This window comes from Microcaecilia unicolor, unplaced genomic scaffold, assembly GCF_901765095.1.
Source record: "Microcaecilia unicolor unplaced genomic scaffold, aMicUni1.1, whole genome shotgun sequence".
NCBI lineage: Eukaryota > Metazoa > Chordata > Amphibia > Gymnophiona > Siphonopidae > Microcaecilia > Microcaecilia unicolor.
Genome location: NW_021963161.1, coordinates 77,298 through 104,548, shown reverse-complemented (window position 1 = coordinate 104,548; position 27,251 = coordinate 77,298). Strand labels below are relative to the sequence as shown.

General features: G+C 42.1%; 1 protein-coding gene across 1 annotated transcript in view; it reads left to right on the top strand.

Moving 5' to 3' along the window:
- Positions 1-456: 456 nt before the first annotated feature.
- LOC115459024 (PDZ domain-containing protein 7-like) overlaps positions 457-27,251 on the top strand; it is a gene marked incomplete at its 3' end in the record, with an annotated part of 100,944 nt that continues 74,149 nt past the window's right edge. The window contains exons 1-7 of the mRNA XM_030188884.1: positions 457-658; positions 2,618-2,758; positions 9,885-10,059; positions 13,619-13,795; positions 15,311-15,458; positions 21,189-21,249; positions 24,336-24,836. Of these exons, the coding sequence (XP_030044744.1) occupies positions 457-658; positions 2,618-2,758; positions 9,885-10,059; positions 13,619-13,795; positions 15,311-15,458; positions 21,189-21,249; positions 24,336-24,836 (1,405 nt within the window). The remainder of the gene's footprint in view (positions 659-2,617; positions 2,759-9,884; positions 10,060-13,618; positions 13,796-15,310; positions 15,459-21,188; positions 21,250-24,335; positions 24,837-27,251) is intronic.

Below are 27,251 nucleotides of genomic sequence, written 5' to 3'. Positions count from 1 at the left end.
GTATCTATTCATCTATGTTAATGATACTGACTCTCTTTTGTAAACTGTCCTGAGCTGTGACATTGAGACGGTATAGAAAAACTTTGTTTATTATTAGTGTTGTTATTATACGTGATTTTGTCATTAACCATTTTTTCATTTGTTGGTTTCATTCTGACATCTTCTCTAAAGAGTCGTCCAATCCAGTTGAAGTGCAAAATACAAGCAAGACACAATGGATGAAAGCTGCAACCTCAAGATTTTTCACCGGGACATAAAGAAATCCCTTTGATTCCAATATGCCAAACGTACAGATGTATTGGTGGGAAACAACTTGAGTGGCCAAAATGAGACCACAAACCTAGCCTGTAAAATACATTTTCCAGCACTGCTTTCAGATATTTCAGAAGGGAGAGGGGGCAAAAAAGTTACACCAGCTCCTGAGATCTTCATGACCAGCTACTGCTCTGCTTTGCTATGGCTCATGCATTCAACACTGTACGAAAAGAAGCAACCACTTCCACCTCTTCACCCTATTTCAGAAATTCAGCAGGGGATGTGAATGCATCAACACGGCACTTAGTCAGAAAACAGAACAGGCAGATCAATGGTCATCCTAGGGGGCTTCGTGCCTCCTCTCCCATGGGAAGGGTCATTCTTATAAATTCTCCTTTGGAAGGTAAGATTGCTGGCCATTCCTTGTTTGTTTCCTCTGGGCTTTATTTTGGGTACTTACTGTTTGTTTTTAATATGTTCCTGCTTAAGAATTATGCTATCAGTAAGTGATTTCCATAACTCACCCTTGTCTTGATCTGGAAGAGGAACATACGTTGAGTAAGTACATTTTCCCTGTATATTATCTTGGTATTTTTAGTGTTCTGCAACAAGCATAAAACAATTTTCTAAGCCATTTAGATGGGTTATTTTATCACAACTTTATTTTAGCACAGGTTTCATTTTATGCAATAAGACCATTTGCTAAAACAGCCCAAGTTGTAGTAAAATAACCTGTCTTAATTTGTAGCCCATGTTAATAACTTCCGCCCTTAGCTAGGTAAATTGACCTGGTTGAAAATTGCTTTCCTCTGTGCAGCCAAAAGTGCACATGAATTTGATAGTGTATGTACTTTTAACCAGATTAGAAAGAGGTATTCCCAGAGCCATGATTAGATTGGGGGAGGGGAGGAGGAGGAAGATGGTGTGCAACATTCCATTTTCAAATGTATATGCACTATTTCCCCTAATATGACAGGCAGCATGTATTATTTTGCAAAAAGCACAGATGTTAAAAGTTGCTAGGTACTCTACATCTCTAGGACTTATTGCCCTGATCAGACATGCTCAAATAATAGATTTGTGCAGAAGTGAAAATTAGTCACAATCTTTGACATTTGACATCAAGTAGATATAGGACAGGTGGGTCCAACCAGCAGGCATGTCCAGGGTAACAAATTACATAATTTATAGGGTTAGCCTACCCCTAGTCCATGTGGACAGCAACCACTTGAGTCTTCAGGATATCCCTAATGAATATTCATGCTGGAGGCTTGTATGCACACTGCTGTAATCGTATGGAAAACCTATTGCATGAATAATTATTAGGGCTATCCTGAAAAACCAAATAGGTTGATGTTCACGAAGACTGGAGGTTGTCTATCCCTGATAATTTGTTTCCTCACAGAAGTACAATTTCAAGAAGAATTGACTGTCATGCCACGCAGCTTATATCACTCCACCGTCCCATTTTTTTTTCCCATTTATACATTCTGCGAACTGCCACGACCCCTGAAGAAGGCTTTTAGCCGAAACACAACCCGTGTAGGGTCAGGTTACCTAGGCAAATAAGCTCTTGGATTCTCTTACTCTCCCTTTTCCTTGGTTATTTGAAACTCTCCTCACTTTCACCCACGTTGTGCGTGCTTGACTTTCTGTGGAAGTTGTGAGGACCCCTCTTTTCTTGTTTGGACAGAACTTCTTAGCACAGGGATAACATGGTTCCAGTGGTATAAATTCCACTCGAGCAGTCCCTGGAGTGCAGGTGACTCAAAGAAGGAAGGATACACTCCTGTATCTTCTTGAGGTGGTGGTGGATCCCCCTCTACTGGGAGCCATTTCTGATATTCTTGGGGGCCTTTAATTTGATCTTCTGCCACTGTGTGGTTCACTGAGAGCTTTTACCTGGTTATTCATCAGAAGTTATTGTACAAGCCTGCCACTGAATATACCCAGATAAAGATATCCAGAACATTTTAGGACAGCCAACCACAATTGGTTAGTGCAGTGGCCTGAGAACCAGGGAAACTGGGTTTGATTCCCATTGCAGCTCCTTGTGACTCTGGGCAAATCAGTTTAACCCTCCATTGCCCCAGGTACAAAATAAGTACTTGTATATAATATATAAATCACTTTGATTATAACCACAGAAAGGCAGTATATCAAATTCCATCCCCTTTCCCTTACAATTATTTAGTAACTTCAGCTGGTCAGCATTGGTAAGCAATGATGACATTAAGAGTGATAAACTACAGCCATTAAGCTTTATTCAATGAACAAGTAAGCAATTCAATAGTGTAATTACTCAATAGAAAAGGTTTCACTAAATAAATTGTTTGTTATGCTTTGTGTGTACATCGAACAGCGAGCAGTGATGAAAGTGACTCCATCCTTGCCGTCACCGTTGATAAAAGTCCTGATGGCAAATTAGGATTCAGCGTTCGAGGGGGCTCAGAGCATGGACTCGGGATCTTTGTCAGTAAAGTTGAACAAGGCAGCAGTGCTGGTAAGAAAATCAATTGTTTTTAAGAACCTCACAGCTATAAACACATTAAGATGATGAAGAAAAGTTGAGCGAGGTGTTTGATGGCTCTCACTTAATTGCTGTTATAACCAGTTCTCAGTTTTACTATTTGATCTTAGCCTTAACAAGTAGGGAAAGCAGAAGAACTATGGCTTTGGGAATGCTTTCCAACACAGAAATAATATGGGTATGGAAGGGAATGAGAGGTGTAGGTAAGTGTATGAAAGGGGGGGTTGTGAGTGTGGGGGAGGTATGTGGAGATGTGTGGGACTGTAGGAATGTAGGTTGTAGATTTGTTGGAGGGTGTGGATGGGGGTTACACACCCGTGCCTGCACAAATCCAAAACCCTCACGTGTATGTATATGTGAGGGGCATGTGTCAATGTATAAATTTGTGAGCGGTATGGTAGGTATATAGCTTCAGAACTTTTAATACAAGAACAGTGCTGGGCAGACTTTTACGGTCTGTGCCCTGAGAAAGGCAAGGACAAATCAAACTCTGGTATACATATAAAGTATCACATACCATGTAAAATGAGTTTATTTTGTTGGGCAAACTGGATGGACCATTCAGGTCTTTATCTGCCATCATTTACTATGTTACTATGTCTATATGAAGCGTGTGGCTTGTGGGTTTCTTTGTGTGTTTTTGTGGGTGTGAAAGAATATTTAGGGAAGTCAGGAGGGTATGGGCATGTGGGGTCTGTGACCATGGGAGTGTGTGTGAACATTGTGTGGGGGTCTGTTTAAAGGTATATAGAAGTATGTTGGTGTCTAGTTCATAGGTGTGGGATTGTAAGTATGTGTCTGAGGGGTCATGTGTATGTTGTTGGTTTGTAGTAATCTGTGAGGTCCACAGGTAGATGTGTAGAGGGAAAATAAGGGAGTAGGGAACATGTTATTGTAGGGGTGTATGTATGCAGTGTGTATTGGTGGGTGGTGCATAGCAGGTGTCTGGGAGTATATGGGGAATTTGGGTGGAGGTATGTGGTATGTGTGGGCATATATGACATGTATTGTGGGGATCACAGTAGAAGTATGTGGATGTGGTAGATGAGGCAATGTAAGATATGGGGGTTGAGGTGTGTGTGTATGTGTGTGTGAGTATGGACACGTGTGGTGGAGTATGGGTGTGTGGAAGTAAATGTTTGCATGGGGAATGTGTGGAGCATATATATGACTTGGAAATGTTGAGGAGGTGGCTGTTAAGGTGCTTCAGTGATTTTTCTGGTATTGTTCTGTGCCAAAGTGCTGGAAGTAACATAGTAAGTGATGGCATGTAAAGACCTGAATGGTCCATCCAGTCTGCCCAACCGTGGTGGGTATATAGCTTCAGAACCTTTAGTACAAGAACAGTGCTGGGCAGACTTTTACGGTCTGTGCCCTGAGAAAGGCAAGGACAAATCAAACTTAGGTATACATATAAAGTATCACATACCATGTAAAATGAGTTTATCTTGTTGGGCAGACTGGATGGACCGTTCATGATTAAATCAACAATGAACATGATATTATAGGGATATAGTTATACCTGGCTATAATCTATTCAGGAAGGACAGGGTAGGAAAAGAAGGAGGAGGAGTGGCATTACATGATAAGAATAATATTAAAGTGACAGAACTGCAAGACATATGAGGTAAGGAAGAGGTGCTGTAGGTTAAACTAGTAAGAGGGAAAAGAAAATGTATTTATGTTGTTGTAATATTTAGTTATTATTTATTACATTTGTACCCCGCACTTTCCCACACATAGCAGGCTCAATGCGGCTTACATAGTAAAAAAAAACAATACAATTTCTGTAAGAGAATATTACAAGCTGTAATAAACATTATAATGATAAGGTTTTAAGAATAAATGATTTGGATATGGGAAGGTAAAGGATAGGATAGGCAAAAGGAAAGGAGATTGGGTGGGGTATGGTATGGAAAATGGAGAAGAAAGGATTGGAGGATGAGTATGATAAGATTTGGGAGAAGGTCAAAGGTGTAATCGGTGTCAGTGTCAGAGCAGGAGTAGTGTGGGTGGGGTTATAGGATTAAGTAGGTTTGTTAGGGTAAACTAGTTTGAAAAGATGTGTCTTCAACATTTTCCTGAAGGGTAGATAGTCATTAATAGTTTGGATGGATCTAGGTAGAGCATTCCAAAGCTGACTACCCAAGAAGGAGAAACTGGATGCATAGTAGGTTTTGTATTTAATTCTTTTACAGTTGGGAAGGTGTAAATTGAGGTACGTACGTGAGGACATTGATCTATTTCTGATTGGAAGGTCGATCAGGTCATTCATATAGCTAGGGGATTCTCCATATATGATCTTATGAATCATTGTATGGACCTTGAAAAATATTCTCTCTTTGATGGGGAGCCAATGAAGCTTCTTCCGAAGAGGTGATGCGCTTTCAAATCTAGATTTGCCAAAGATAAGTCTGGCTGCTGTGTTCTGGGCAGTCTGAAGTCTTTTCAGAACTTGGGTCTTACAGACTAGAAAAACACTGTTGCAGTAGTCTGCATGGGTAATAACTGTGGATTGTACCAGGTTCTGGAAGGTGTCCAAGGGAAGATATGATTTCACTCGTTTCAAAATCCACAACATATTGAACATTTTTTTCGCAGTCAGAAGAAATGGACAGAGACTTAATTGAAGACATCCACAATAGCTAGGAAAGGGAAAGTGCTACTGATAGGTGACTTTAATATGCCTGATGTCCCTGCTGTGGGATCATCTAGAAGCAAAGGGATCTTGGATTCTCTACAGGAAGAACTGCTTCAGCAGCGGGTAATAGAACCAATGCGGGATGGAGCTATTCTGGTGCTTACAAACGGGGAGAATGGAAAATGGAGGCAATGTCCTTCCGTGGATTAGGAATTGGTTACTAGACAGAAAACAGACGGTAAGGTTAAATGGCCATTTTTCTCAATGGAGAAGGGTGAACAAAGGCAGTGTTTTTTCTAGCAAAAAAGGTGCCGGTACTCAAATGCTAGGCCACCCTTCAGGAGTAGGGTGATCACTGAGGGACCCACCCCATAATAGCCAGACCCCCTGCAACTAGTCACAGAATCTATTACAAGACAGAATTGGTGTGTAGAGCCTGAGCTCTATCATTAAAACTTGGGGTCCATGGGTCAATTTTAGCAGACAATGGAAAAGGTGCCGGTACTCAGTACCCCCAAGTACCCCCTCAAAAAAAGCCCTGGACACAGGGATCTGTACTGGGATGGTGCTATTTAACATATTTATAAAAGATCTAGAAATTGGAACGACAAGTGAGGTGATTAAGTTTGCATCCAAATGGCAGATGAAATTTAATGTGGACAAATGCAAAAAGTAATGCACATTGGGAAGAATAATCTGACTCATAGTAGAAATCCAAGGGAGACGTATGTGTTAGGCGGGGAGAGTCTGATAGGCACGGACGAGAAGAGGGGGTGATAGTATCTGAGGACCTGAAGGCAACGAAACAGTGCGACAAGGCGGTGGCAGTAGCTAGAAGATTGCTAGGCTGTATAGAGAGAGGAGTGACCAGCAGAAGAAAGGAGGTTTTAATGCCCCTGTATAAGACGTTGGTGAGGCCCCACCTGGAGTATTGTGTTCAGTTTTGGAGGCCGTATCTTGCGAAGGATGTTAAAAAAATGGAAGCGGTGCAAAGAAAAGCTATGAGGATGGTATGGGATTTACGTTCCAAGACGTATGAAGAGAGGCTTGCTGACCTGAACATGTACACCCTGGAGAAAAGGAGGAACAGGGGTGATATGATACAGACGTTCAAATATTTGAAAGGTATTAATCCGCAAACGAATCTTTTCCGGAGATGGGAAGGCGGTAGAACGAGAGGACATGAAATGAGATTGAAGGGGGGCAGACTCAGGAAAGATGTCAGGAAGTATTTCTTCACGGAGAGGGTGGTGGACGCTTGGAATGCCCTCCCACGGGAGGTGGTGAAGATGAAAACGGTAACGGAGTTCAAACATGCGTGGGATATGCATAGAGGAATCCTGTGCAGAAGGAATGGATCCTTAGAAAGCTTAGCTGAAATTGGGTGGCGGAGCAGTTGGGGGAAGAGGGGGTGGTGGTTGGGAGGCGAGGATAGGGGAGGGCAGACTTATACGGTCTGTACCAGAGCCTGTGATGGGAGGCGGGACTGGTGGTTGGGAGGCGGGAAATACTGCTGGGCAGACTTATATGGTCTGTGCCCTGAAAAGGACAGGTACAAATTCAAGGTAAGGTATACACATATGAGTTTGTCATGGGCAGACTGGATGGACCATGCAGGTCTTTATCTGCCGTCATCTACTATGTATATGTCCTGTTTAGAAGGAATGGATCCTAAGGAGCTTAGCCGAGATTGGGTGGAAGAGCCGGTGGCGGAAGGCGGGGATGGTGCTGGGCAGACTTATACGGTCTGTGCCAGAGCCGGTGGTGTGAGGCGGGACTGGTGGTTGGGAGGTGGGGATAGTGCTGGGCAGACTTATACGGTCTGTGCCAGAACTGGTGGTGGGAGGCGGGGCTGGTGGTTGGGAGGCGGGGATAGTGCTGGGCAGACTTATACGGTCTGTGCCCTGAGGACAGGTACAAATCAAGGTAAGGTATACACAAAAAGTAGCACATATGAGTTTATCTTGTTGGGCAGACTGGATGGACCGTGCAGGTCTTTTTCTGCCGTCATCTACTATGTATATGTCCTGTTCAGAAGGAATGGATCCTAAGGAGCTTAGCCGAGATTGGGTGGAAGAGCCGGTGGCGGAAGGCGGGGATGGTGCTGGGCAGACTTATACGGTCTGTGCCAGAGCCGGTGGTGTGAGGCGGGACTGGTGGTTGGGAGGTGGGGATAGTGCTGGGCAGACTTATACGGTCTGTGCCAGAACTGGTGGTGGGAGGCGGGACTGGTGGTTGGGAGGCGGGGATAGTGCTGGGCAGACTTATACGGTCTGTGCCCTGAGGACAGGTACAAATCAAGGTAAGGTATACACAAAAAGTAGCACATATGAGTTTATCTTGTTGGGCAGACTGGATGGACCGTGCAGGTCTTTTTCTGCCGTCATCTACTATGTTACTATGTTACTACAGCAGTTTTATAGAATAGTAGCATAACTCCGCATTTCCGCGCTCAACTTCAGTCATGAGCATTTACATCAGCCTCACAGTTGGGAGCGGTAATGATAGTATTCTATATTGGTGTTTCCTAAGTCCAGTCCTGGAAGCCAGTCAGGTTTTCAAGATATCCACAATGAATATGTATGAATTTGGTTTTCTCTCATACATAGTCATTGCTTGCTACCCAAAGTAATCACTATTTTCTATATATATATAATATTTTGTTTTATTGAACATATATTGTTTAAAATAATATTTTTTACATTATTCACATTTCCGAAATTCTATGTTCCAAATCTTACCTCATTCATGAAGGGATGAGGGAAGATGGGACATTAGTCTATAGCTGGTTACATTCAAATACGTGGACACTTTGGGACTTTTACGTCATTATCTTCCAAACAGAAAAAGTGACTTGAATTCAAGATAATAGGACCAAAATGTAAAATTGGCTTAAATTGGGGGAAATAATAATAAGTTGTAATATGTTTATATATTTTATAGATATGAAAAAAACAATACTGAACATGCCAACAAGGAAGTATAGACTATATAAAAGGCTCCAAGCCCTTATTTATGTGTCAGTAGTTTAATCTGAAATATCTCCTACATCCTCCTAATTCTAGGAAGTTGGACTCCCACATTTCCGACTAGCACCTAAGTTATAGAATAAGGTTAGTTGTTCTCACAACTTAATGCTGCCAATTGGCCTTAACCACCAATTATTGGCTATAATTGTTAATTGGCACTAATTAATAGTTTTATGTGTAACTGCCCATAGTCAGTATTCTATAAGATGCACGCTCAAATTCTAGAATGTGCTACTTCAGGGGACGTGGGCCCAGGGCCGCCGATAGGGGGGGCAGGGGGGGACAAAATTCCCTGGGCCTGGGCCTCCAAGGGGGGCCCGGCGTTGGAGTCCCATCCGCCCTCCGTCGTCGACCGTCTCCCACCGGGCTGGCCCCCTGCATTGAAATCACAGCGCCTTTCACCTCCATGTGAAAGTGCAGCAGGGCAGCAGATCATCTCCCTTCGGGTCTCCTTCCCTCCCTGTGTCCTGCCCTCGTCTGACGTAACTTGCGCGAGGGCGGGACATGAGGGAAGGAGGGTCGAAAGGAGGCGATCTGCTGCCTGCAGCACTTTCACAGGGAGATGAGAGGCGCTGTGATTTCAATGCAGGGGGCCCAGCCTGGTGGCGGACGGAGGGGGGAGGGGGAGTGGCGGCGGCAGCGGCTGCGGCGACCTCAGGGGGGCAGCGGAGGCAGGGCCCCGGGCCTGACCCAGTCTCTCGGTGGCCCTGCATGGGCCTTGGAAGGGCTTCAGTGCTACAATACATGACTGTTTCCTGGGTTGGTAATTTCATAACAAATCAGTACCCGGTCCTTTTACTAAGGTGCGCTGAAAAATGGCTTGTGGTAGTGTAGGTGCGGGTTTTGGGCGCGCGCTGATCCATTTTTTTTAGCATGCCTATAAAAAAGGCCTTTTTTTTTTTTTAATGCTGAAAATGGACGTGTGGCAAAATCAAAATTGCCATGTGTCCATTTTGGGTCTGAGACCTTTATCACCAACCATTGACCTAGCAGTAAAGAATCCGGGCGGTAATGACCTACGTGCGTCAAATGCCACTTGGTGCACGTCCATTATGCGTGCCAGAAAATAAAATATTTTTCAGACGCACGCCAAAAATGAAATTACCAGAAGAGCCATGTAGGAGTCGGGCAGTAACTCAATTTTGTCACATGTTCGGCACGTGTAGATGCTTACACGGCTTAGTAAAAGGGCCTCTTTATTAGGTAAATGGGGAAAACAGGTGTAAATGATCAAAAACTGAAAAAGTTCAGTAAAATATTAAGATATCGTTTTGGTGAAACTTGGAATTCCAGAACAATGTGAAGTCAATTTGTGAAACAATTTATGCGGTTATATTCGGAGTAATCGCCTAAATCATTGGCTTTTAACATCCAGGGCTACCAAAAGAATACATTTTAGCTGGACTCTTGTGTTCCTTCCTGTTTACAGAACAGGCAGGTCTGAGTGTGGGGGATAAAATCACAGAGGTGAACAGCATCAGTTTGGAAAGTATCACCATGGGAAGCGCTGTGAAAGTGCTGACCGGTAACAATCGCCTGCGGATGATGGTGAGACGAATGGGAAAGGTTCCAGGGATTAAGTTCTCCAGGGAAAAGACCACATGGTAAGCAGAGCTGCCCTTGCATTCTCCTGACTGGCTGTGGGTATACAAAAACCACAATGCATCTCTTCTGTGGGTCAAAGCGAGCATGTCAAGTTCATTTAGGAGCAAAGCATGAGTTCTCTAGTACTTGTGCTAGGGTGAATATTGACCCAGTGAAAACATTTTAACAAATGATGATTGATTGGACTGCATTTTACAAACTAAAATCCTAACCTTCTAATTATTACTTACATGCTCTGCTGACCCTCTCTCTACCCCCCCCCCCCCCCCCCCCCCCCCCCCCCCCCCCCCCCCCAGTTTCCCTCTTAGGCGCTGGTGCTGAATCCATTTCCTTTTTGCTTCTAGAAGGAGGTGAGAAAGTGACAGCGACTAGAAAGCTGGGCTTAGCTCAAAATTTTGGTTCGCCTCTGTAGCACACCCATTCTAACACCTATGTGCCCCTCCCCCTAAAGTTCTCTCTTAGAGAGGGATATCACTCAATTCCAGGGCTGTCTCATGGACATTGGCCAACCCATGGTAGGAATTCTCCACTTCAAGGAAGAAAAGCATTTGATGAACTAGGTCAAGGTGAAATGTCGGACATAGTTTTGGTGTTCTAAGATAGTCTTTCACGGGACAAGTTTCTTCAAAGTCAGAGTGTGAAAATGGTGCCAGTGTAAATTGTGGAACAGACTTTCTCATCCTGACTGCTACACTCTTCTAGGACACCCTCCTTCTCTTTCTTTGGGCCTGAGGTTCCCTTCGAACTGGGAAGCGTTACTCTATGTGTGGAAAATACTTTATAATACTATGTTTTACATGTGGAAAATAGCTATTATAAATTTTGAATGGGTACATAAGCATAAAAAGGGGGTGCACTGAAAGACAGCACGTTCATTCACACTCTCTGTGCATAGTCATTCCGGGGGGGGGGGGGGGGTCTGGGTGGAGTGTGGATGAAGTTGCTTTATAAAATATTCACAAACATGCATTGGAAACGTGCATATGTGTTTTGGAGCAGATCTAAATTTATGCAACAGCATTTATGCGCTACTGAGGGTACTTCTGAGAGTCTTTTATAAGAAGTACCGACATCTCTATAAAGTAAGCATAAAATAGATCCATTTCTGACACTTTTTAGGCACCCGTCTATGACTGGGCTCCCCTGACTGCTTAAGGACCCTTGTAGTACCTATTACTCCAAATGCTTGAATCGCTCCTCTTTGCTTCTTTTCACCTCTGTATTTTTTTTTTAGGGTACATTTATCCCTCCCAATACCTAGGAAGAAATAAATCACCCAAGGCTGCATCAGTTTGCTCTTTATTAGATACCTTATTGCTTATCAAGTATTTGTACAATTAGCAGATCAATGATATCTCACTGGGAGTACAGAACATTGCTATACGAAAGTACTGCTATATCTGAGACGCCAAAGAATATATAAGTGATCAAATACTTTTATTATTCTTCAAGTATATGTGCAATCAATTGCTTATGGTAGTACAGTACCACAGCTACACGTAAGTGTTCTTCTGGGTCTGAGTCTCTAATGTTTTATTTTAGGGTCTTTTTTCGCCCTCACCCCAAATTACCAGCTAAAGCCAATTTGCAGATATAAAAGATTCAAGACTACTTATGAGAAAGCAATAGGATTCAATTGATTGGTTTCTCATGAGAGAGAGCAGCCCTACTTGCACAAAGGTACTGGCTGTAACTGTCTCTCTCCATTGAAGTAGGAAGTACAATCACTTATATACACTCATTAACATAACAGGTCATACATAGGTAATCTGACAATAATCCCATTTATTGGATATTCTAATATAATGGTTAACACTGATTGGTTATGGTAATGAGTTGGTTAGTATTTACTGGAAAAGCTAACAATAGACTAGCTGTTCCTGGAAGACTAAGTCATCTTCCTGAGGAGTTATCTTGTTCTGTTTTTCACTAAAACATCTGTGACCACCATGTTGCTAAACGATGTTACTCTGTTTTTCCACCTACGTCCATTCCTCTTTCTGCTGCATGAATGTCACAACAGACCATGAGTTCTGCAGTCACACTGAGGTTCAGATTAAAGTCATGGGCCTGTAAGGTTTTCTCTCATTTTAGATCCTGAACCAAAGTCTCAGGCCTTGAATCAAAGCTCTTAGCTATGATGATAATATACACCTCTCTTCTTCTGGACTCATTTGGACTTCAGGTACAGCATACTGTTCAGTTCCCACTTGGCTGAGTACCTCTGGATAGACTCCCAACACACATTTCTTCCCACTCCTGCATAGACATTTGCTGTCTCCTGGACCTCAGATCAGGGTCTCTTCTCCCTATAAGAGACAAACCCAGAGTGTGAGATTTGTACCCTCAGAGCAGAAACACTTTCCACTCCACTGATGGATCCCTAAGGAACAGCTACTAACAGTTCAGTATCAGAAGCATCACCACAGGGACTCCACTGTGCGGCCCCCTCTACTCATTATAGAATTCTAGAGACACAAGGGAGAAAAGATAGGTTCTCTTTTTTTTTTCCCAAACTTCCAACACCTTGAGAGAAAAACAAGATTGACCTTCTTCTCAAAAACTAAACACTCAAATTGGAATATTCCCGAGATTCACTCAGCAACACCCTGTAGAGTACCACTGTGGTCACTCTTGGAGGGGATTACCATAGCAAAATGGTTCAATCCACTACAGTCTGTCAATCTCAATAGGCCTTCCAGTGACTGGAACATAAACCTTGATCCAAAGGCCCCTTTCCAACATTCAGTGGTGAGGTGGAGAATTATTTTGGCACTCTTGAGTTGTTCTAATTTGCCAAACTACTACTACCATTAAAATCCCCTTTGCTTGAGGAGTTACAATAGAGGAGCGATAAAGGGAGGGAAAACAATAAGCAGGAAGGATGAGGGAGAATAAAGCAGTAGGAGTAATGAGCTGGCGTGATTAGCAATCGTATTACATTTATTCCGTTGACAGTCATTCCCAGGACTGTACTGAGCTGGAAACCCCCACCCACCATAGTGGCCATGAAGAAGAGACAGTGTAAAATTCTGTACTCTGCAGTCGTACAAAATTCCAGCAGGAGCAGAAGTTGTTGTACGGATGGGAAAATAAGTACCTCATGGATAAGAGAAGGCCAAAGCTACCTTATTTAGATTTTTTTTTTTTTTACTACACTAATGATAAAGATTTTCTCATTTTTATGAAGTGATTGTGGTCCCAGAGTCCTCTATAAAAGACAGCTAGAAGGAAAAGTTAGACAGACTGAACCTATTATACCTGCCCTGCGAGGGGAGGGGAGCGCTATATCATAAAGGCCAAAGATACCTTCCCTTGGGCCCAAGAGGACAGGAGTTGGTGCTTGCCTGGTGATCCACTGCCTGGGGCCTAGGCAGAGACAGCAGTATGACATGCATGGGGAGCACCTCCTGGGGCCTACGAGAAGAGAGTGTTATGAACCTTGGATTTTCTTCCCTGGGCCACAAGAAGTACACATTGAGCACAAATGTTTGCAAAATAATCACTTCTTCAATTGTAATATACAATGATAGGTATTGCTGTTTGTATTTGTTTTAGGGTTGACATATTAAACAGACGACTCATAGTGGAAAAGGGAAGATCAACTCCATCTGAGAGCGTTTCAGATTATGGTGTAAGAAGAATTGTTCATCTCTACACAACCTCAGATGACTACTGCTTGGGGTTTAATATCCGAGGAGGGAAGGAATTTGGACTTGGGCTTTTTGTTTCCAAGTAGGTTTAACTTCTAACAGAAATCATTGCCACTTGCTATTGAAAAGAATCCTATAAACAACCTATCACAGTGCAGTAAATCATAAAAGGCCTTTTGACACTGGTTGGTAATTATCACAAGTTTGTCTCTGTCCAATAAATTGTGTCATGTTGTGAACAGCATTTTTAAAACCATTTAAGTGTCTTTTTGTTCAAATGTTCAACTTGTGATCACGGGATCCCTCAAAAGAAGCATCCAAAACACCCTGAAAAGTACCTAAGGAAGTCATTTACTATGAACTAGGACTTAAAATGGTTTTCAGATACAATGGAATTTGAGCGTTGGATACAGGCACAAATGATTTTCATTGCTAGGGAGATATGATCTATACATTGGGAGAGGGGGAACTAATTTTATATAAAAGTGTTTCCATATGTGAAGCTTGTTTTAAATGCCGAAAAAGCTATAGAATTTTATAAAAGTAGACGCAATTGCAAGGCAGCACTTACTTATGTTCGCTACCAGTAGGCATTTCCTGTTGTGGAGTGTGGCTGAAGTTGGACAGAGTTATGATGTCCATACTTATAAAATATGTCAGTATTTGAAATTGAAAATAAAAAGTGTTTTTTTTTTAATGTGCAACTTACTGAACACAGTACAGCCTCGATTATCTGACATAAATGGGACCGACCCAGTCGGATAAATGAAAAGTCGGATAATACAGAAAACAATGCATAAACACAGGCCATAGAATTCCCGATTTTCAAAAATTGTTCTAAAACAGAGATTTTTAATAGAAATAAATATGATGATGTCACATGGAGGTCTATTGGATATGTCAGATGCTTGGATTAGTGAAGGTCAGATAATCAAGACTGTACTGTACCTTTAATACCCTGACACTGACTTTTTTAGAATTTTGAAAGGATCCCCTCCAAAATATCTTCTTGAAAGGGTCTATCAATGTACTCCAAAAAGACAGTTATAATCTAGCCAAAACTTGGCTACAGATCCCCTTGACCCATGAGATCAAGCTGATCCCAGCTCAGGCCTGGACATTAACTGGAAGAGCACCTCAGCTGTGGAATGCTGTACCTAGCAAGTTAAAATTTGTGACTTGCTACTTATATTTTCATTTGATGCTGGAGACTTGACTTTGTACCCAGATAGGCATTGACTAACATGGGGTTATGATATTTTGAAATAAAATCAGAATGCTGAGAAAAGATGACAGCCTAATAAATAAGAGATTTAGAGAGAGACAAAAACAGGAGCAGAGCAAGAGAGTTTGATTTCTGTTATGAACGTATATGAATTCTTTTGTAATGGTTTTATGATTTATATATATGTTGGGATGGTAATGTATCTTTTTAAACAGGTTTTTAAGGATATTTACTTCCTTGTTATGTTTTCTTATTGCTCATGATGTATACTAGCGTAAAGGTGTAGTGATTTACCTCAAAATAAAACGCATTTGTAAAATGCAGAATATAAATGTGACATTAAATTCTAATTGGTCTTCTGGTTGTTGTTAGAGTGGATCCAGGAGGGTTGGCGGAGCAGAATGGAATAAAGGTTGGAGACCAAGTCCTTGCAGCCAATGGAGTCAACTTTGAAGACATAAGCCATAGCAAGGCAGTGGAAGTGCTAAAGGGGCAAACACATATCATGTTAACTATCAAGGTAAGACAAAGTTGTTGTAGTTTCATGCCGTCAAGTCCATGTTGACTCATGGTGACCATGAAGACAATGTATTGCATTATTATATACTCTTGTGTGTTGACTTTATGAACCTGATCCCTGGGCATCTAATATCTACAGAAGAGATTGGACAGATAACAGAAGAAAAGACAAATGTTGAATCAAAAGTGCCTCGTCTAGATCCCTTCTGTCAGGCAATAATGCAATAGAAAGAAAATCAGATTACTTTGAATAAGAAGACTGAGGAGTGCAGCATGAATATATAGTGGTGTCTGTCAAAATATCTCATGGTCTTGTTCAGCAGACGTATATCTGAAGGATGAGCAGTCATTTGAAATGACATAGGAAACGTCAATGATATTTTCATACTGTTTTCTAAATGGAACATTTCTAATCATTGAAAACTCATCTCTTTGATAAGATTTACTGCAAGGATGAAAACACATGAAGTCCACACACACTGTTAGTAATGCAACAATACACTCCCTTCTGAATTTCCCATCCCCCGTAATTTCACCACATTTATACCTCTAATCACAGAAAAATGTTATACCGAATGTTCTCCTACTATTGTTTAGCTGCCCTATCAGTTTCCCGTTATTTCTTTCCATTGTTCCATTGTTCTTCTCCATTGTTCTATTGCCTTAACGATACTTTGACTTTGTTTTCGCATAACTCTTCACAATGTAATCCATAACCAAGTTGTAACAAACTGTATTTCCACCATTCACAATGTATTGTAAGCCACACTGAACCCGCAAATAGGTGGGAAAATGTGGGATACAAATGCAATAAATAAAATGGAACGATAAGAGGAAAAAAACATAATTCTGGTTTCTACATTGTGTTACCAGTAATGTGCACAATTCCAACACCGCACTCGGCATTCTTGCTTGGTGTTCACTACTCCTTACATAGCTCGTACTTCTTAATTAGTGCATGCTGTTTAACAAAGGTGAGACCTAAAAATGAAGAAAATACCTGAAACAAAAATACTTCTAAAATGAAATCAAATACAATTTTTTTACATTCAACAATTTTTATTGAGGTCAATACAGAAGATAACGTCCACAGCAGAATTACATACAGACTCAAATAACAATAAATTCGAAATGTGGGTGAGCTATTACATTCCGTCAACTTTCGATTTTTAAGCAGTGCATCCCCACTCCGCACCTTTATTCTATGCATAACATTAAACACAGACCCTCATCTAGTCCCAGCTACAGTGAACTTATTTAAGGGACTTTAGTCCTTCCTTAGTCTCCTACTACAGAGAGCTTCCGTCCCTTTGTATTATATTCTATGTGTTTAACTGGAAACAGTTTGATTGGATAGCTGCTTAAGAACGAACAACATACTCCTGCACAGACTTTGAAACAGATCGTAAGCATCCCAACATGCAACAACTACCTCTGTGTCCAAATACAATTTTTAAAAAACTAGAAACAATATGAAATACCAAAATAAAAGAAAATGCAAAGCTCTAATACATGGGATAATTTCAGTGTGTTTGAAATATATGCAATGGTGTGCTGGTAAATGTTTAACAGCAGGCTCTCCCCCCCCCCCCCCCCCCCAAATTGCAGAGCTGGCTATAGCCGGGGAGAGAGCCTGGAGGGGGGCAGGGTGGCGGCAATGCATTACTCCAGGAAAAAAAATTAAATGATCCCAGGTTCCAATCTAATTAATGTTTAATGTGCGATAAAATGCCATAAATAAGTAAATAAATATAAACTTTTAATGTTCAGCACCTGATTCTCAAAGTGAACATATTCCAAACACTATAATGAAAATAAAATTATTTTTTTTCTACCTTTGTTGTCTGATGACTGTTTTTCTGATCATGCTGGCCCAGTATCCGATTCTGCTGCTATCTGTCCTCTTAACTCCGTTTCCAGGGCTTCCTTTCCATTTATTTTTTTCTTCCTTTCTTCTTCATTTCTGGTCCTCAGCTTCTGCCTATTTTCTTCATCCATGTGCAGTTTTTCTCCTCTCTTCCTTTTCCCTCATCTCATCTCCTTCCTCACTCTTCTCTCCCCTCCATCCATGTCCAGCATTTCTTCTCTCTCCCCTTCTCTCCCCCTGCCCTGCATGCACCCATACCCAGCGACCCTCCTCTCCCCTGCCCTCCATGCATCCATGCCCAGTGACCCTCCTTTCCCCTGCCCTCCATGCATCCATGCCCAGTGACCCTCCTTTCCCCTGCCCTCCATCCACCCATGTCCAGCGACCCTTCTCTCCCCTCCATCCACAAATGCCCAGCGACTCCCTTCTCTCCCTTGCCACCCCCTCCCAAGTTGTTCGGCGAATTCTCCTCCCTCCCTCCCCCTCCCTCCCCCTCCCTCCGGATCCGGTCCCTCACATCACCGACCCGACCTGACTCTTCGAATTCTTCGGGGCAGGCAGTCTTGCCTGCCTACTGCCAGCGCTGACTCTCCCCCGCTGGCGCTGCCGGTTCGCACTTCAAAATGGCCGCCGAGACTTCAGCAGAAGTCTCACGAGGCCGCCTCTGGAAGTCTCAGCGGCCATTTTTAAAGCACGAACTGGCAGCGCCAGCGGGGGAGAGTCGGCACTGGCAGCAGGCAGGCAAGACTGCCTGCCCCGAAGAATTCGAAGAGTCAGGTCGGTGACGTGAGGGACTGGATCCAGAGGGAGGGAGGGAGGGAGGAGAGCCGGCTCGCGCATTTCAACAACCAGCTCGCAAGTCGGAAGCAAAGTTAACAACCGGCTCTTGCGAGCCGGTGCAAGCCAGCTCCAGCACACCACTGAATATATGTCTGTTTTATCCAGTGGCTTACTCATTTTTAAAGCCTCACAGGAAAGGGATTGATATAGAAATGGATTTAGCTCATGTCTTTTCAGTAGTAGCTCAAGGCAAGTTACATTCAGGTACAGAAAGTATCTTCCTGTCCTTGGAGAGCTTACATTACTGCTACTACTGCTACTACTACTTATTATTTCTATAGCGCTACTAGACGTACGCAGCACTGTACACTTGAACATGTAAGAGACTGTCCCTGCTTGACAGAGCTTACAATCTAATCAGGACAGACAAACAGGACAAATAAGAGATACTGTAATTGCTTAAGGTGAGAATGATAAAATAGACATGGGTCCTGAACAAGTCAATAGGGGTTAGGAGTTAAAAGCAGCCTCAAAAAGGTGGGCTTTCAGCTTAGGTTTGAAGACGGTCAGAGATGAAGCTTGACGTACTGGCTTAAGGAAGTCTATTCCAGGCGTAAGGTGCAGCAATAAAAAAGGAACAGAATCTGGAGTTGGTAGTGGAGGAGAAGGGTACAGATAAGAGAGGTTTACCCAATGAACAGAGTTTCCGGGGAGGAGTGGAGAGGTACTGAGGAGCTGCAGAGTGAATGCACTTGTAAGTCAATAAGAGGAGTTTGCGTAAATGGATAGAGAACCAATGAAGTGACTTGAGGAGAGGGCTAGTGTAAGTGTAGTGACACTGGTGGAATATAAGTCGCGCAGCAGAATTTTGAACGGATTGAAGGGGGAGAGAGATAGGTTAGTAGGAGACCTGTGAGAAGCAAGTTGCAGTAGTTTAAGTGTGAGTTGATAAGAGTGTGGATAAGGGTTTTGGTAGTGTGATCAGAAAGGAAGGGATGAATTTTGGTGATATTATAGAGAAAAAAACAACAGGAATTAGCAGTCTGTTGGATATGTGCAGAGAAAGAGAGAGAGGGGTCAAAGATGACCCCAAGGTTACAAGCTGATGAGGAAGGATAAGAGTGTTATCCAGAGAGAGAGAGAGAGAGAGAGAGAATGGGGGAAGAGCAGAGGTGGGTTTAGGGGAAAAGATAAGAAACTAGGTCTTGGCCATATTTAGTTTCAGATGGTGGTGAGACATCCAGGTAGCAATGTCAGACAGGTAGGTTGAGACTTGGGCCTCAATTCCTGCTGAAATTTCTGGTGTGGAGCAGTAGATCTGGGAGTTATCGGCATAAAGATGATACTGAAAACCATGGGAGAAGATTAGACCACCAAGGGAATAAGTATAGATGGAGAAAAGATGAGCTCCCAAGAGCCCTGAGGTAGACAAAACCAAAACCTTACTGCTTACTGACGGCGTTCTTTATTCTGTTGGACAATCAATACAGCTGCTTCTGTCTTCTGTGAAGCAGATGATTATATGAAGACTGAAGGTTTTGGCTTCATCAACCAAGGATTTGTCAGCAATATTTATCAAAAGAATCTGGACTTTTCTATTGACCCCTGATGCAGGTGGACTCGTGCCGAAGCATGGCCTTTGTCGGGTTTTTCTCGAATAAACATTCTCTGATTGTCCCAATTTTGAAGACCCTTGTGTACTTTTTTTGTTGCAAAACTATTGTAAAACAACTATAGGGCATCAGTGGTAAACATTGGGGATCCCCCCCCCCCCCCCAGCACAGGTATTTACTGTAAAGTTTTGACTTTGTATGGGGGAGGGCCATGGAGACTAAGGAACATGTGTCCACCCAGTTTGCCCAGTGGCCTATCCAAAATTTGAGGTCTGGCTATGCCTGCGACCCATACTGCACCCAAACACGCCTGCGTACAGGTTGTATACAAATGCATACCTTCTTGTCATAGTGCATTCCTTTACGTGCACGCTCTGTGGAGTGATTTTGTAATAAGCCATTTAGACACACAAAACAACCTTTCAACTCCAAAAGTCCCTTATGAAGTTACCCACGTGGAATGAGAAAATGCATACAACTTCAGCAAGTGAAATTCAAATATTGACTTGCAAATAGCGCTCTTTTTTTGTTTTTTTATAGTTCTGCTCTTGTGAAATTTCATTCAGTTCACTGTTATTGAAAAACTGAGATGAAAAAGTGTAATAAGTAGCTCACTAGCTCTGAATACGTAATTACTAAGTGCAAAGAGTGATCTCCATCTCAACGAGTCATTAGAAAGCATATACACTATTTGCTACCAGGCTTATTTGCATAGAAGTCCTTGTAGCAAAAACCAAAATGATGGACACCGTTCTGTGCATGTTAAATTATTCGACAAGGCTTATTCTACTGGCAACTCCCATGTTTAACCTCTCTCTTTTGTTGACTGTGCACGGTTATTCGCCGGATGCTATGCCCCTAACATTCCCCCTGTGTTATCCCATGTTCCTTCCCCTCCTGTCATAATCCGTAACTGTGCCATCTCTGTCCTGTATCGTTTCCTTATGAATTAATGTAAGCCACATTGCGCCTGCTCTTGTGGGAAAATGTGGGGTACAAATGCACCAAAATAAATAAATAATACATCGATCTCACTCTAGTTCAGCTGGAACTGCTCTGGTTTGGAATCTAGAGCTCTTACATCCCTTTAAACAATAAGGGCAGGAGAAAGCCAGGGTGCTTTTTTTTTCTGTTTTTTAACGTGTTTACATTTTCCAGTTAATGTCATTTAACATCTTCACACAATAAAGGAGCTTGTCCTAATTACATCAGTTCCATGGAACCGAAGAGAATGGCGGGCAAGCTGCCTTTTCATTCGGAGACATTGCGAAGCCACTTACTCGAGGCATCACATATATAGTTTCTGCTGTAAGCAGAGCTAACAGGAATAAATTATTTATTTAACAACAACAGAAAAAAAAAGCCTCTGATCAGATTCTGTCTTGAGGTGAATGTCACTGTCTTGTAACTTGATGAGTAATTTTGTGTGCCTGCGTTATATATATTTTTTTCTACCTGTATTTATATTTAGGAGACGGGCATGTATCCTGCTTACAAGGAAATGGTGGCTGAGTATTGCTGGTTGAACAAATGTAAGTTGCACAGGTTCCCTCATGGACTTTGTTCTTGCAGCTCCAGAGGTTAGATCACTGCTACCGCAGCTTATCATTCCCAATGAGCCATAACCCCCAGGCCCATCCTGATAGCAGCATCCAGCCCTCCGTTCCCTTGGGCGGGCTCTCTGGTGTCTTAAGGGGCCAGGAGTGATCCTGAGATGCTCCTGTCCCATCAGAACATGGGTTCAAAAGGATGCTTCTGGCTCCCTAGTCTCATAGTATTACCACTAGGCTCATGCTTCCAAAAAATGCTGGCTCTTGTTGTAGAAGGGGATTGGATGTTGCTGTCAGGGGGGATAGGGGGCGAGGGGAGAGGTTGAGTGTTGTGGTTCCTTTCCCCAGGGGGTTGGATGGAAGTGGGGTACCTATCCTATCATAGGCTCCTTTAGAGATAGTGGGCCTGAATTAGGTTGGAGGAGGAACCTGTGATGTTCCCTGCTGCACAACACTCATTGAAGAGCTTGTGGTGGTCTTTTTCTGCAGGGATTTTTGCTGGCATCCTTCTCGATATTTGACAACAAGCTCCACATTGGGATGTGGACATCTCCATTCCCCTCTCCATGGCCCATCTAAAATGGGCTTTAAAATGTCATTGATGAAAATTCTAGGAACACTTATTTTTCCGTAAGCAATGGTTCTGTAATCTGGCCCTTCCCCTCTGTCCCTCCTCAGACTCAAGTCTGAACTCCAGGTAGCTGAAATGTGAAATGAGCCTTGTTCTCACTATGAACATATGCAAATATCTTGTGAATATTACTGTTGGGCATGCCTGTTTCGAGGGGTTCTCAGAACCAGATTTGAACCACTATTCTAACTTCAAAGAGAGATGGAGAGACATTCAGGCAGGTAGACAACCTCATAATATCTTCATGTGGTAAATCACCCCTTTTTCTGGCCTCCATTTGAATCCTTTCTGAGGAAGACCAATTTCCATAGGCTCCAGAGAAACTCAAGATACAGTTGACGTTGTATAAATATTTTCCCTGCAAAGGAAAGAGGATGTCATTCATCTCCAAAAGCAAACTGAATAGAGCCGTAGGACATGTGTTTGTGTCCTTAATAAATTACCCACTGTGAGACTTTCCACATATATGTTCTTGATCAGCAGCAGCTATAAAGTGCTACACCTACTGCATTGATTTAACAAGGTAATGACTTCTGGGGTTAGTCAGATTTGAACAAGAGACCTTGAGGTGACAGACTCATATAATCCTCTTCCAGCTAGTTCTTTGCATCTAAACAGTGGGCTATTTTTCATTCATTTGTTGTCCAGGGTGTTTGTAGGTGAAGTGGTGGCATTTTATTTATCACAGAGAAAACGTAGTGAGAATGACCAAGTGGGTGAACCAGGAATTCCTCAAAGGATGTCCTATATTAAGCAGTGGTGTACAATTCACAAACGTTCAAGAAAATCCGTTATACAGAGGGAACAGACTCAACACAGGCTGTGTTTCGGCATTAAGGCCTTCATGAGGAGTCCTGGTTGAATTGTTTCATGTGTTTGCAAAGTTGTGAAAGAATTTCACTGAGTGAGTTATTACCATAGGAGCACAATCTGAAAAATCATTAGCACAGAGACACCTCTTTTTTTCGGAGTTGTTGCTAGGACTCCTGATGAAGATTTTAACGCTGAAATACGACCTGCGTTGAGTGCCATTGCCTGTCTACAACAGATTTTCTTCAATGTATGTAAATTGTGCACCACTGCTCAAAAAAGAGCATCCTTTGATGAATTTCTAGTTCACCCCTTTAGTCATTCCCACTGTGTTTTCTCTGCATTTGTGACATATGGGTCTACTTTGGTGTTCTTCTTTTTTGGGCATTTTACATATGTCCCCAGAGTCAGCTGGGTTTTCATGATGTCCACAGTGAATATGCATGGAGTGGAGGAGTAGCTTAATGGGTAGAGCAGCAGACTTGAGAGCCAGGAAAACTAGTGGCCCTTGTACTAAGCCTTATAGGTGCCTATGCGCACCCAACATACGCCAATTCAGAACTACTACACGGCTACCCCATGGTCCGGGCGATAATTTCATTTTTATGTGCACCCACTACGCATGCCGGAAAATATATTTTATTTTCCGGCACGTGGTGCTAACCAGGTGGTAATCGGCATTGTACGTGCACTGACGATTACCACCCAGTTAATGCGTGAGACCTTACCACTAAGTAATTGAGTGGCGGTAAGGTCTCAGGCCCAAAATGGATGCATGTCAATTTGCATTTTGCCAAACATCAAATTTTGACCAAAAAAAAGGCCTTTTTGCAGGTGCGCTGATCCGATACACGCGTCTACATCCAGGAATAGCATGTATAGAATGTTTGTACATTTGGGGAGCTTGCCAGGTGCCCTTGGCCTGGATTGGCCGCTGTCGTGGACAGGATGCTGGGCTCGATGGACCCTTGGTCTTTTCCCAGTGTGGCATTACTTATGTACTTATCAGCGCAGGTCACTTTTCAGCGCATCTTAGTAAAAGGACTCCCTAGTATTCTAATCCCACTGATGCTCTTTGTGATCTTTGGTGAGTCATTTAATTTTCCATTGCCTCAGTTACAAACTTACTCACTAATATCCAGCTTGTGGCTGTCGGAATATTTGACTGGATAATGCCATGGCACTAAGTGATAATATTAAGTGGCACAATCTGATTAATTGCTGCTAAATATTAGCAATTGAGCCAGCCAGCTCAATTGGACAGCGCTGCGCAACCCTAGTAGCGCTTTAGAAATGTTAAGTAGTAGTAGTTTCAGGCCCTTAGATTGTAAACCCTCTAGTGATAGAGAATTGCCTACTTTACCTGAATAAGATACTACTGAAAAAAGTATGAGCTAAATCTTTAAAAAACACCTATATGGGCATTCCTAGAGACCTGGTATATGCAAATTTATTTCATGCATATTCATTGTGGATATCATCAAATAAACCGAACTGGCTGTGGGGATCCCACGACACTCTACAAAACCCCTGACATATCCATTTCCTGCTTAGTGTTCTTTTGTACGTATTTGAATTTTTATCCCATCAAGACCTAAACAACTCTCTCTCTTCCTTCCCTTTTCAGTAACAAATGGCCAACTGCAACAGCTGTCACAAGCTTCTGAAACCAGTTCTTCCATATCCTCCTACTCTTCCGGAACGCCCTACAGTTCCATGAACGGATTTCATCAAGCCCTCGTCTCTAGCACGGCAGAGTTTGAAGGAGGCATGGTGGATGTTTGTATTTCCACTGAGGACACTCTCCAGGAGGGTTTGCTGGACAGGGCAGAGACGGCCATTCAGACAGACCTACAGCTGCCACCAGCTGGTCCTTTAGATCTTGATGCAGTTCAGAAATCTGGGAGATTTACACCAGAATCCCAGAGAACTGTACGACCAACTGTACTATTGAAAGACACGGCCATTAGGTCAGAAAGCTTTAAGGACTCCCCACCTACTATGAAGGAGAGTCAGCCCTCAAATGGGGAGGTTTCAAATTTTGGCTCTCTGAAAACGTCATTACTACTAGCACTCAGCAAGCCAACTAAGCCCATCAAGAGATCTCAGAGCTATCTCACTGTGTGGGGTAGGTACTTTCAATTCCAGTTTTTGTTTCTTTATAGGAATCAATGGTCTTACAAATATTAACGAGAGAGAAAATCGCTGTTTGCTCACGAGAACCACCAAGTAATCTCCATTACTAGGCAAACTGTGGAGGAGTGGCCTAGTGGTTAGGGTGGTGGACTTTGGTCCTGGGGAACTGAGGAACTGAGTTCGATTCCCACCTCAGGCACAGGCAGCTCCTTGTGACTCTGGGCAAGTCACTTAACCCTCCATTGCCCCATGTGAGCCGCATTGAGCCTGCCATGAGTGGGAAAGCGCGGGGTACAAATGTAACAAAAAAAAACAAAACCTAAAGTGATGGATTTTGGCTTTTCAGCCCAGCATAGAAATGGGCACCTGTATCTTTCGTTTTGATTCATTTAATTTTTTACATGCATAAGTTGATTTTATGTACTTAAAAATGAATTGATTTGTGTAAAGTCAAATATTCACACAACAATATTAAATTTTATAATGTTAGTGACTTTTTTTTTAAATTTAAAATAAATTGAAACATGTAGGAGGCACTGAAAACTCCTAACCTAGAATTGGCAGAACACAAACAGTCCTATTTCCTAAACCACATTAGCAATTTAAAGCAAGTTTAAAATGCACAGTAAAGTTATAACATGTATTAGAATTTTGCAGTTATGCATTAACATCGATGTTAAATCACTAGTGCATAAAATTATACAAATGCAGTCGGGGAGTAGGGATGAGTTGAAAAGTGGAGGTCAAAAATGCAAATGGTCTTCCTACAGCATTAGCTGACTTGACAATAACATACGTTAGCTCAACTGAAGGACTGTACCATGGAAATGACCTCCAGAGGTCTAGTTAAGTGCTTCTACGCTGATGATGTGATGTGAGGTGGCAGGAAGATTGAGCTTATGCAAGTGGAGAGAATGTCAATGCAACTGGTGAAATGCCAAGTAAGAGAGAGATATGCGGAGGCATGAAGGCGCTTCTTTCAACAGCTGTCAGATGAGGCACCCAGAGCACTTTCATTGCTAAATTGTGTGGCAGATTAGGGACATCAGCTCTTAAGTACAAAGCTTTAACACATTTTGGTAGCAAGTGTTATAATGCAGGATTTTAACATGCAGCAAGCCCAAAACTAACACCAGATCAAGAAGAGGCTTTGGATACAGCTATTAAACTCATTTTTTATTTATTTATTTGCTGCATTTGTATCCCACATTTTCCCACCTATTTGCAGGCTCAATGTGGCTTACACTATGTTATAACGATAATCACTTTAATGGGATAAGAATTTCAGAATATTGTTACAAATAAGGTGCTTAAGAATACCATGGCAATCATAATAATGGAATAAAATTTTCAGAACTGTTACAAATGAGTTGCATAAAATATGTAGGGTTAAAAGTAGATGAATAGATAAAGCATAACATAATGAGATCAGGCAGTATATAATCATTAATGAAGGTGTAATTAAAATGAAAAACATTAGAAGAGTTCCAAGTAGTTGTGTCTGGTGAAGTTTAAGAATCAGTTCCTTATGGAGGATCCTTTTTGTACGTCTTTTTGAACAGGTTAGTCTTCAATAATTTCCTGAAGGTTGTCAAATCGTGTATTGATTTTATGGTGGTCGGTAGTTCATTCCATAGTTGTGTGCAGATGTATGAGAAGCTAGATGTATGTGTAGATTTATACTTAAGTCCTCTGCAGCTGGGGTAATGGAGGTTTAAGAAGGTACGTGATGAGTTTTTGTTGTTTCTCTCTGGTAAATCTATCAGGTCAGACATATAAGATGGGGCATTTCCATAAATGATTTTATGAACCAACGTGCAAATTTTGAATGTGATTTGATCTTTCATATTTCGCCTTTCCGAATATCAGTCTGGCTGTGGTGTTCTGGGCAGTCTGGAGTTTCTTAATGGTTTGAGCCTTGCATCCCGCGTATAAGGAGTTACAATAGTCTAAATGACTCAATACCAGTGATTGCACCAGTTTGCGGAATGTTACAATTAATGTTGCAGTTAGGGGGAATTACTCAAAGCATGTGGTCACAGCATGTGCTGTATTTAATAAATATGGGGAAATTATATTTATTGATTCTATATTTTATTCTCCACCAATTACCTATAAGGTAATAAGATTTACAATTGCAAGAATAAAGGGGAATTAAATATTATATCTGTTGAATTACATTAACCTGCACTGCAAGATTTAAGAACATGTGCAAAGACCATATATTTAACTTTAAAATGAGTTTATTTACAATAAAGGTAATGTAATAATGTTGCAAGCAAGAGGTAATAGCTTTAGAATCTTTACAGGAGAAATATGCTACAAGGTAACAGATCTGAATCATAAACCATAAGTTAACTTACAAAGTCCTTGTTTGTTGTCCAGCTTAGTGATGAGCAACATGTGG